This window comes from Glandiceps talaboti, chromosome 6 (assembly GCF_964340395.1).
Source record: "Glandiceps talaboti chromosome 6, keGlaTala1.1, whole genome shotgun sequence".
Classification (NCBI taxonomy): Eukaryota; Metazoa; Hemichordata; class Enteropneusta; family Spengelidae; genus Glandiceps; species Glandiceps talaboti.
In genome coordinates this window covers 13,091,796-13,104,674 of record NC_135554.1, presented here as the reverse complement: position 1 = coordinate 13,104,674, position 12,879 = coordinate 13,091,796, and the positions used below count along the sequence as shown (strand labels likewise).

Below are 12,879 nucleotides of genomic sequence, written 5' to 3'. Positions count from 1 at the left end.
AATAAATCGGACACGCAAAATGTGTAACGTAACTATAAATTCGGTGGTTAATAAATTATTTTGTTGTTGCACAGGGGGGATAGAGCTGTTCTGAAAAGATGTAATCTCAAATAATAAAAAAACACACCAAGTAATTATAAATACAATTTTACAATTTAAATAACGTTTGTATAGTACATGTAGATTGAGTAGATTTTGTAAATCTAGTAAGAGTATCTAACGAACATGACGAACTGTCAGGTAATATTATAATTTTCTAGCTGCATTGTGTTCGAAACCTTTAATTACACATTGTCCAGGTTACCTTTCGACGTTACGCTTTAGTTTATGTCCTTACTATATATATATATATATGTGTGTGTGTGTGTGTACGTAACGAATAACCCCCAATATATATATATATATATATATATATATATATATATATATATATATATATATATATATATATATATATATATCATTCCAATATGTTGCCTCAATATATGGAGTCAACAATTCCTTTTCCAAGTTCAACGTTTCGCACAGCACAATTTAAGCCGATATATTAGGCCATGCGTTTGTTATTTATAAATGGGTTCATGCTCACTCGCGTCGTCCAAGAAATGGACTAGGATTTGGGGATCGTCTAGAGCTTGCTGGGCTCTGCGATCCTAAAGGTCTTATTTCATTGCGACCGTGCATGGGGCGTCCACCCAGGTACGGGCTGGGATTCGGTGATTCCCGTCTTTGAAGCATTGGACTCGCGTCAGGAGTAACCGTGTAGTCGGAGTTTTTTAATCTTTGCAAATATAACGACGTGACGGCACTCTTGGTAACGTAGGTACTGGTTGCCATGCCACCCGGTCCTGTTCCCTGGCAACCCGATGATAAAGCCCAATAAAAACACTCCCTGAAGGTACGTGAGATGAACGCATAACAGATCGGATTCATGCAACTGTTGAGGTAGGAGAGCAGATTGAATGCGATAGCCAGGTAGGTTTTGATCGGACTGTACTTGGAGACGTGACCAAACTCAATAAGAACGACGAGCCAAAGCACAGGACCCCAACAGACCATAAACAAGGTGACAGCAACAGCTAACATAATGATTACCTGGAGAGAGAACAGATTGGAAAGTTTTAGGTATAGAATTGAGTATGTGGTGATCAAATTGGTCAAGCTACAATTGATACAAGTAAATGTAAAACAGAACCCCGTCGGAAGCAAACGTGTACTATACAAATTGCTACTTTTCATCGTCTGGCTAGGCAGAATCCTTTAATAATGCAACATTCCGTCGTCTGACTCAAAACATCATTACTGGCAACTTTGCCACATTCATTATCAAGCTGTACAAATAATCTTTGTGAAATTGCTACATTTTATTTGAGCGTCTACCGTTAGATTATTATTGTAAATGATTTTTTCCAATGGCATTGTTGCTTGTAATATAGCAAGATTACGTAGTTACACTGACAGTAATGGAATAAAAATCTGCTAAGGTAATGATTGCTCGAGCATATAGAAAATGTAGGCCGAGTCAGTGTTAAAATGTTTTCGAACCAGACGATGATATGTATTTAGCGTTAGTATTATTTTTGTCGACCAAGGCAACATTCTAGAGTTTTAAATGTCTGGCGTCAACTATGTGGTTCATACAGGCTTATATTAGTATGTCAGTATTAGTACATTTGTACTTTGTTCCCCAAAGCATTTGGAAACAACAGCTGATCTTTCCGACGCCACATTATTAACTATATAGTAGTTGAAGTTAGATGCAACTGGGACATTTTGTCATCAAATAACCAAATATATATATACACTAAAATTGTCACTTACTTATTTTATAAAACGATACTGTTTCTGTTAGTTAGTGATCAATATTATGTGTAGGTAGTGTAGTGGCACAGTTTAAATCTTTAGCCGAAGCTCAGTTTTGAATCTGTACTAATTGTAACGTATCATTTGTCGACTAGACAACGTACCACAATATATTCACTAAAACTGTTAAAACACAAATATTTAGACACTGCACATGCTAATCAGTGGTTGATATTATCCATAAGTACATGAATAGTTTGAAAACGTGATGGCCGTTGAGGGCGCTGATTTTTGGTTGCGGGCCCTAAAATCAATTATTTGGTTTGATCTACGTGAAATACTTTACCCTTAGGTGATGTAGTACTATTCACAGTGTACGATGTAACGAGTAAACATCTTTTAAACAGCTAGTGCAGCGTTAGTGCACTACATTAATGTTAGACTATCTTGAAATTGTGAAAATAATATGACAGAACCCCCAATGACACATGATTGCAAGTGTGGCGTGCTCGGGGTATTTGTAGAAGTGCTTGCAGTGTTCTCTGCGACCGTACTTTCATGAGCGTAACTTGTGAAAGTGTAGCAGAAAACACTGCAAGCCACTCGTGCAAATACCCCCGAGTACCCACATACTGGAACTCGTGTGGCATGGGGTTCTTTTATTACTACACATGTTTATATGAAACAGGAACATAAAAGTCATGCAGCGCGATAACGCGATTTCAAGTGCAGCAGACGATCGCGTCTCATTTGCATATTATTTGCATAGGTATGCAATAATGTTTTCTGTATTGCCCCGGGTGTACTGCTGTGGAAATACCATTAGTAAACGCACGCACCAATGCAAGAAATCTCTGGTACATGTGTAATAATAATTCATTATTCTCAAAACATGGACAGAATGTAGGAAATAAATTAAGCCCATACCCTTTATGTAATGACTTATTAGCCTTTCATAGAATCTGAAAACCTCATCGACAGTGAGAAAAATAACCAGAAAATGGTTTATCATTATGTACGTCTTGTTTGATACTGTTTCATTTATCACTTGACCTCAGTTCATGCAATTAGCATTAATATAATTAATGAAAATACAAGGCGATTGTGAATACTAACGTAAACATAAATAGTTAGCAATACATTATTGTACCTTAAAATATATTTAACTTTGTTAGACGTCCAAGTTTAAAGAATTATACCTTAATTTGATTGTTGTAATGTACTAAAAATGTGGCTTAAACGACCATGTCGAATTAGGATTAAAGTGATCGGTAAGAACAATAGTTGTGTGGCACATCAACAAGAATTTGGTCATTTCTAATCCAAATGTCTCCCCTTATGATACAATATTACCGTATACATCTGAGATTGAACCAAGGAGCTTTACATCCTGCAAAAACTGAACGTCGTTCAAAATATACATTCGACATCAAATTGGCCATAACTGTGGATTGGATTCATGCATATACCACATTTTAATAAGGTATCTTTTGGTCTGTGTGTATTTAAAACAATCCGTTATCCTCTACCAAAACAACAACAACAACAGCCAACAACAACAACAACAACAACAACAACAAGAGCAGCAGCAGCAGCAACAGCATCATCATCATCATCATCATCATCATCATCATCATCATCATCAGAAACAACAACAACAACAACAACAACAGCAACAACAACAATAACAATAACAACAACAAAAACAACATCAACAATAATAACAGCAACCTTTATTTACCTGCTTCCGACCCTGGTCAATGTCAACTTTCTTTTTCGTATACTGGGGATCTTCATATTCCATCTCTGCGGTCGATTCATCTGTTTCTGCCATGCCATTGACGGTAACATTGACAGGCACGTCGATTCCATTTGCTTGACTGTTACATCGAGATGGCATTGGACTGCTTTGGTAGGTTCGCCTTTGTATGATCTGCATTTGTCTACATCTTTTGGTGCTTATCCACAATTCGTATATTATACGAGAGTAACAAAACGTCATGATAAACAGAGGTATCATGTACATCCCAAGTAACAGGTAGAGGGAGTAGGCTTTACCCAAATGTGCATTTGGCCATTCTGTATTGCAAGTGTAGTAAACAGGAATGCCCTCGAATGCCCATTTCCTATGTGTCTGTGTTCAAGACAGAAATAGACAGTATAAATATATCAAAATCGATAAAAAACTGATATTATTAGTGTACATCTTTAATGATTATACATTCCACCATCTAAATACAAATTTTGAATTGCCTAAGTTGTACTCTACCAAGCATTTTTTTTCATTTAATGTCGGACATCTGAAAGGTATACTTGACTTATTTTATTTTACAAGTGGTATAATTAAAAGCAAAAAAAAACATGATCAAATATTCAAATGCTATAGCAAATATTCGAATAAACCACGCTTCTGGCTGGCAGGCCCTTTTTTGTATGTAATTAATCAACCCATTACTCTTAATGGACGCAGATTCGCTTCTAAATGCCTTTTTAAAAATATATATTATGCATGTGTACTGTGATGCCGATGATAGCGGAAAATGTTCCTCACTTTCATTCAATAATACTTGAACATATTATACTAGTGAGTTTACTTATCTTTCTTCAAGTCATTCATAATCTACTAATGATTTAACCTAAACCAACATTTCTCATGTGACGTAAAATGACGTGACAGCGAGTATTCATGAGTAGCAAAAAAATCACAATCTGAAGTCATTCAACCTAGTTTATTCTTTCCACTTAAGTAAAATTGCAGTAACAGGCCAAATCTTATTTGACCTCTAAGCTAGCATGGTAGACCATTATCCTTACAATCTCTTATCATAATGACCAAGTAATCGTTTTTTGTCCACGGAAATCACGCCATTATCGTCAATCAAGTGGAAATTGTTACAGTCGGTAATTTTAAATAAAGTAATATATAAGCCTTAGGACAGATGACACTCAAATACCAAAACAGTAATAGCTACAGTGTATGGTATTCCGAACCAGGTCAGTATTTTGAATGTTGATTGATTGACAATATCACTACAAAACTGATCACCTAACGGAGTCAATTTAAGATTAATGTTATCACCCGGGTGTTTCACAACATATATAGGTCGCATCGCTCGTATTTGAAATCGATGTAATCCAACATGTAATATCATACTAATATTTGAAATTAAAGTAATATATATATTTTAGAGTCCTTGGAAAAAGAAATTGTTTCTGAGCAGCTCAAAAGTTAATAAAAACAGCAGTACATAGCATGATAAATGTTTTGTAAGGTAAATCTAGATTGACATGAAAGAACACCCAATCATCATATTTTCAGTGTTTTATGAGAGAGTTAGTCTACTTTATTAACAAGGAGAATATAAAACTTCTTCTATCGGAATAATCATTTACTTGGTAATTTGACAAGAAAAAGTTGAAGTCAACATACCCTGAAATAGAGAGGTGGGAAACTATACAGGATTGCAAGTAACCATAGTGATATAATAACTCTACGTGCTCGACCAGGTGTAACAACAGACTTGGCCAATAGTGGGTGAACAATCACAAAGTATCTGTTATAAAGATAAAAAATGATTTATGAAGTGAATGTTATATTGCAAATACTATACATTTAGTAGTTGGATAAATGTCACGCTTGTCAACATTTAAAGGCAACGTTGGTTCATGTGGCCTTATGATGACAGTGTGGAGAATTCCCCCGCAGTTAGTTATAACACATAGCATAACATAGGATAAGATAGTATAGAAAAGAACAGGGCAGGACAGCAGAGCAGAGCAGAGCAGAGCATAGTATAGCATAGTATAGCAGAACATAGCATAGCATATCATATCATATCATAGCATAGCATAGCATCAGTTGTCCCGATACGCAATCAGATTGTTTGGAGTTTGGTAAATTGCACGTTGACATTTGTTCATCTATGTCACTCTGTCAGCTGACGCCTTTGTTGTTTTCAATGTATACTCGCAACGTTTGTATTGATCCTTCACACAAGGCGACAAGTGAAACTAAAGAGTTTCTGATTAGTTCAAAAGACTCTTCAACCCTCTGCCAGACAGATTTCAATGAAGTCTGACGTCAGTATTGTTTTCGATAGGAATAAAATGCGTAAACCCGCTAATGGTTATGTGATTCACACTAGTACTACGGTACAAGCTTTCGGTAAATCAAAGGCAAAACCCGGCGGCATATCCGCAACGTCGACTTGGCAGTAGAAGCGTGTCGGAACTGCCAGATTTTCACAACTATAAAATCAAACGATGCCGTGCCATTTTGCTATAAAGTATAAAAGTTCGAAAAACACATGAAGTTGGCATTCAGTGTCCAGCTGTCTACATGTCTATGACTGAGTAGCACCGACCGAGTATGTCTCAACCCAAGAGCGATTTGCGTAGTTGATTTACTCCCATGGTATGTGCATTCTTTTATGTCGTAAAAACTTTCGATAAAGTGGCGATAACTCCGATTATCAGTTTCATGTTCAATTTTACTCTGAAAACACTTTTAGCTTGTAGTTTGTATTATAGTAGTAGTATAGTATAGCGAGTCATATCACATACATGTATCATAGATCGCATGACACGGCATACAAAAAGTACATAGTATAGCACGTTATAGTATGGTTTGAGATGGTGTGTAGCGTAGAATAGTATGTTTACTTAATATATAGCAAAGCTTTGTGCAGCATAGCATAGCATAGCATAGTATAGCATAGCATAACTATATCATCATATGATGAACAGAAGAAATAACCAAAATGAAGTAGCTGGCGCTGAAACGTGTGGATCACTTTTAGGGAGTAATTACATTATTACACAGACACAGTCTTCACATTAATATAAATGTATTGCAGACTTCGAGTAATTTCCCGAAGTGCGTTGTCATAAAAAACAATGAGCAATCATTAAAATGTACATTTATTGCGTTTCAGCACATTAAAACATATAAAGCAGCCCCGGGGAAGCTTTGAATCGAATGAATACAAGAAATTCAATATTTATATTACTAAAAATTTCAAATTATGACAAAGTGCGTCATTAAAGGTCATGACATTACAGCTGGCTTTGAGTTAATGTTTCTACAAAGGTACACGTTTTCTCAATTAATGACTTGACACATTAATGGATAGAACACGCTAATGTCCTGGAAATTCTGTATGCAACCAATAATTACATAAATGTATTAACCGTGCCATGCAAGTAATTTATTCATGACATTTATGTAATCGTAAAATGTGAGACCGCTGATTCGTGTTGACATTAATCTCTTTGCAATTCTTGTATCGAACTAAGTGAATACGAGGAGAATTTGACAGTCATTTGGAGAGCGGATGAATTAAACTTAAGTCATTTACTTTAATTTTTGTGAAGGGTTTATATATGCTCATTTTACATGGCAATGATTTTTTTCTGTCTGCATTCTTACCTTATTTCTTATTATATAGTGTGTATTGTGGATACGTTTTTTTTCCAAGTACTAGTAGTTTACTTGGTGGTGAAATGACTAGATGTTTTATGACTTATATTTTCACCGTAAAGTGGCTATATGGCACATGGATGATGATTTGGTATTTATGGTGGATTTTTAAAATTGAAAAAACAATGTGTTCCTACTTGAAACGATCAACAAGATAGGCTAAGTCCTTGTTTTTAATTCAATTGCAAAAGATTAATAAATTTATGTGTAATATTGTTGTCATTGTAAGTACAATAAAACACCCTTTTTTACATTTTTTTATGGCGTTTTGCAATGTTTTGCAATTTCAGACACAGACTTTGTCGATGTTGTTTCACACAGATATTTCACCCAGGAAAATGATAAAAGGGTTTTATAAATTAAAAAAAATCCTAAATAAATACCTAATCCTCATACATATGGCTACCCTTTCAAGACAGACAGAATTCACAAGACATTTCTTTAGCATCAAAAGAAAAATAAGACATCTCTCTTAATCCATGCTGTAAACCATGTCGCTGTAATCTCAAAGCCTTGAAATGCAGGGAGAAGACAACAACAACAACGGCGACGACGACGACGACGACGACAGAGACGAAGACAACGACGAGGTAGTAGATGATAAATATACCACCTGGCGAAAGGTATATGCATTCGTGCGTATATGTGAACATGTAGATCTATTCATATTGAAGATTTGAACTACGCCTATAGGTTCATTTGTCAAACTATACTGAAAGATTGCAGATTGCATGCATGAAAAGACAAGATACTTATATCAAGCTTTCCGGCTCTAGATGAAACACAATACGATTACACAAAACTTTAATTTAGATTTGAGAGATATAAACCTTGCTATTAAGGATTTTGGGGCTTGACACAGAGAGAGAAGCACTTGACATGTTAATAACATATAATCTAAAAGGTACAACAGCCTTCACAGACAGAAAGATAGTTTAGGTGACAAATTGGTTTGCATATTTTCCTTTGAAGTAAATTAATAAGCAAAATTGTCAAAAAAATGTCCACGCTGACAGCTTCGAAGCTTTTGATTTGGTCTGAAATATCGCAAGGTGTTGCACTGAACTGACTTTCGCACTACGAAGGCTAACCCCTTATGTCGAACATGTAATTCGATTTAAACACACACCAGCAAAACATTGCATTCACTTAAACAAAATGTGTGCTCTCATACTTCTCTTGATTTGATATTTTGATATCAGGTGGCTGAGGTGTCATTATATTGCTGTCCCTTCCTCAATCTACTAAATTTAATTTCACGTGATTCTGTCCTAAGTTTCATGATGGTTAGTAGAAAGCTAAAGTGACATGTTCAACAATAATTGGAGATGAATCCGATCTGATAAAAGTGATGTGCTTTTTATATTACATATATAAGCTGATCTTCGTGTGCCCTTTACCATGGCAACCAACAGCGGCTAAAACAAATAGTGCCAGAAAGTAATTGGAAATAATGCTCTTGAGATTAGGGGGTCAAACCGACGAACAACACATTCCTTTTCTCAGAGGAAGTAGTTGACATTATTGCAGCACTACTTATGACAACAGGTTCCATTATACTGACATAATTATCACGAGTGAAGATTCTTGATAAATATGTGAGTTGCAGAGGAAAGATTATATAAAGTACCCGTCAAAGTGTGGGGAGAATATCATCATTCAAGAATAACAATCCGCATCACTAGAACCACCATCAAAAAAGCAAGACAAATATTAAGAATCTAAGGATTAATATGTTCATCTTTCCCCATGGGCCCACAGACACAATGGGAAGACTGGGAGATACACAAAAATATATACCGCTATTCACTTAAACGAACCTGTCGTGGATCTGACTGTTAAATGTTCACATGGGTTTTGCAGAGCATTATATTTGTTTGAGCCCAAAATAATAATCATATTTGTAATGCCTATGTTTTTCTCAGTAATTTGTGAACGTGGGATCGAATCCCCAGCCTTTAAGTTACTATATAGCGTCTTGTCACTTATCATTGATAGGGAAGATGTGAAGTCATCAACGCCATCCCTACGTACAAATTTATCTTTAATTACATGTTTTGACTTGGTATATGCAAGAAGAATATGGTGGTGTTGATATCGTATAAAAAGCGTTTATTAAATATGAACCATGCGATGGACCGAGGAGTACTTATCTATGTTTTTAGCACCTTGTAATTGAAATCTCCTAAATTTTGCAAAGTAAATTTCAGAAACAGTGAAAATATTATATATTAAATAGTGAAATATTAAATATACACTCTAGACATATGTTATCTCACATGATATAGAACACTGCATTCTATTTTAAATGTGAACAAAACTACAGCCATCTCCTTTGTACTAATTCATATTATCAGTAATTGGTAAGCTTTACGATAGGGACAAATAGTTCACTAGCATTGAACGAAGTTCTCTTAATATGTGGATCACACTTGGAAAGTTCATTAGATCCAGTGAAGGGGATAAAATGAACCAATCTCGCTTCTATATGCTATATAGTTGAGCAACATTTAATGGTGAAGGTTAATATTGAAGTGTTGCAATAAGTATTCCGTGCATGACTTGTTACTATGTACGTTGTTACCATTATTGTAAGGTGATACACTATTAATGCCACTACAAATGGAATATATATTGATACAATGTGTACAATCGAACCACGACTTATCATAAGTTACACCTGAGCAAATAACACATTATATAGGACATAATTTCTGAACTTTTCGTCATAGGATTTACGCATCGCTGGTTTACACCCGGGATCTATGTCTCTGATTCAACTCTGTCACGTAACAGCACGATCTCAATTTTGTAAGTATAATACATGCCATGGTAGAAAACATTCCACTAATGCGTCGAGAGGTTGTTAAGACTAATAGTGACGCAGGAGAATTGAAGTTTGAAAGCATATACTTGTCAAGTCGAGCTCGAATTCATAAAATTGACTGTCGGCCTTTTTATCTCAGAAGCAAAAACGGTTGATGCATCGCCATAATTACTTTAAGTGTCATTCAGCAATTTGAACATTGAGTGAATTTTCTATCCATTCGTTTATTAGATAAGAAAGTTAGTATTTCGCATATTTATTACGCTCAGCTTTGTACCTCTGTCGTGTTCTTGGTCGGTTCGGAATGGATTACAGAATGTGCTGAAATTTTACCCCTCGCATTATTAAAAGTGTCTCTGTATAAAGGGGGTGACTGTAGAAGTCATAAAACAATGCGTTGTGTTTTTTACAACCTGTGACGATTATCACCCGATAGCTACACTACTGAGTTTATTATCCTAAACATGAAATATCGTGCAATATATCGGTAATCATATTTGACCTTTTGGAAACCATCTCATTTCAAAAACCATTCACCTGTGTCATAACAATAACGCGGTATTAGGAAAACTGCGATGACAAATAAATACGGGGATGTTTGACTGTAATGATCAAAGAGTGGCGCTCGGCTAAGCTTAATTACACCATCATCTCTCGTAACCTCCAGGCTCCAAGTTTCAACTTTAATCCGAACAAATATATTCGATTATTAACATGGAAATTAAATGTAAACTGAGGAAGACAATAGGTCCCATGCAATCCATTCTCGTCTGAAGTCTCATAAATCAAATTGTCAGTCAGTCTGTATAAAGCGGAACCAATCCGTAGATCGATCATTAGACAGGCCGGTTTTGGTACAGTTGTTTTTTCTCCCTGAATAAATATAACTTTTGTGGGCTTTTTTTATCAAACATGATTGGTTTTCCCAATCCAGCCATGAATTAACAAGCATATGGGAGTCTATGATTGGAATACAATTCCTTTGATCACATGACTCCCTTACACACGCAGTAGAAAATGACCGCGAGTCCTTGCGGTACAACAAGAGTGTACACTCAATGATTAATTATTGAATATCATGCTAAAAAAAATATCACTCGCTAGTTATTCATAGCTTATGCCGACTGATTCCCCGAACCAACGACGCATGTCTGCTATCAGCCTAGATATGCATGCTACGATAGTATCAATATCGTATCCACCTTTTATGGTGATTTCGATCACTGGTCCTAACATTATTTTAATCACAATTCTTGAAACGTTATTATCTGATCCCGAGTATTTTTCAAAGTCAAGTTGAGTGGTCTCGAGGGAGTCGATAAATTGTGTTAGACCTAAGCATTCTCTGATAAAAGACGAAGCCATGATGTATTCAATGACAATATACATCAGTGCAGTGGTGAAGTTATCTTTCCAGCATTTTAATGAATGCGAACACACGATTCAGCATTTGTGTTAATGTAATTCATACTGTTATGATGAATTCCCACTGATGTGAACTGAAAAATGCACTACAATTCACACGTTCTGCCATTTCCTGTTGTAAAATTAGAAGTTATTACAAACTGTACATATATATATATATATACATACACATATACATATACATACATATAAATATAGATATACATAGCCAAAGTCACTATTGTATAACAAATCATCGTGCAACAACTTGTTATTATGTCAATGTACAGTACAAATAAAGTACGCATTGACCCTCTCCTCTCCACCCCCCCCCCGCGCCAATGACGTCCCTATCTCGCACATTAGTTATGCACATTTCAAAGTTCAATTTCAGTATGTATATATATATCGATATAGTTCAGGCCTGGACACGTAAAGATCAGGTTGCTATGCCAAACTAGATAATGGCCACATACGACGTCGACAATCTGAGTGCATACATCACTGACATACAGTGACGTCTGCAATCAATTAATGCTGTGCGCTTGAGCAAGAACTCAAGCCCAGTGAAGTGAAGATGTGTCAAGAAGCTTTTACCATGCGTGAAGAATACGTTCCCCTTTTCCGATTTCATCGTAAACATCAGTTGAGTTGTGTAAATATAGTTTGATAACATTAGCACAAGTGTTATGGTCAGTGGAGCCTGTACAAATTATGAGATGTCATTACGTTGTCTCCTGTGTGAGGCTCTAGCTCTGTGTGAGCAATTACTCATGATCGACGTCAGGTCAGAAATGCAACAATACTTAAACCCCGCGCACGCCAGGTTATACGTATTCATACATAAAAACAAGGAGTTTATGCCTTTGCCGCTCTAGATCTTCGATACAAGGTGCTCAAAATACCCATTGAACGTTCAAATCGCCATTCATTTTCATGGTATTTCAAAAAAATTATGCTTGTGGGTATAATTCTACCATCCCCTAATATTTGCTCGTTGTTCGGGCATAAATTCTCATGAGCTATAGGGTTTTGTCTCAACTAACCTTCCGACTCGTAGTGACAAGTAACTCATAGTTTCTTTGGCTTAATGAAGAAAAATATCGAGGAATAATATATAATATCACGGTAAGCCATACATATCGGTGAAGGGAAATTTTCCTTACATTGTCTATGGTCAACGGAGATGTACGTACCTAACCCAGTATGATTATTTTTAGGCGAAAAATAAATATTCGACCACGATGATAAATTAATCTATTTTTGCTCCAAATTTGATTCTTAAGGGCACACATAGACAGTTTCATTGTCCGGCTACCTGCATAATGGTGTAGCCGATACATTAACAATTCAGTTTCACACATTT

The 12,879-nt window shown here is 35.8% G+C and overlaps 1 protein-coding gene across 1 annotated transcript in view; it reads right to left on the bottom strand.

Moving 5' to 3' along the window:
* Positions 1–585: 585 nt before the first annotated feature.
* The window catches only part of LOC144436862 (QRFP-like peptide receptor), a 35,464-nt gene continuing 23,170 nt past the window's right edge, over positions 586–12,879 (bottom strand). The window contains exons 2-4 of the mRNA XM_078125722.1: positions 5,234–5,357; positions 3,545–3,937; positions 586–1,095 (exon numbers count right to left, since the gene is read on the bottom strand). Coding sequence (XP_077981848.1) covers positions 586–1,095; positions 3,545–3,937; positions 5,234–5,357 — 1,027 coding nt within the window. The remainder of the gene's footprint in view (positions 1,096–3,544; positions 3,938–5,233; positions 5,358–12,879) is intronic.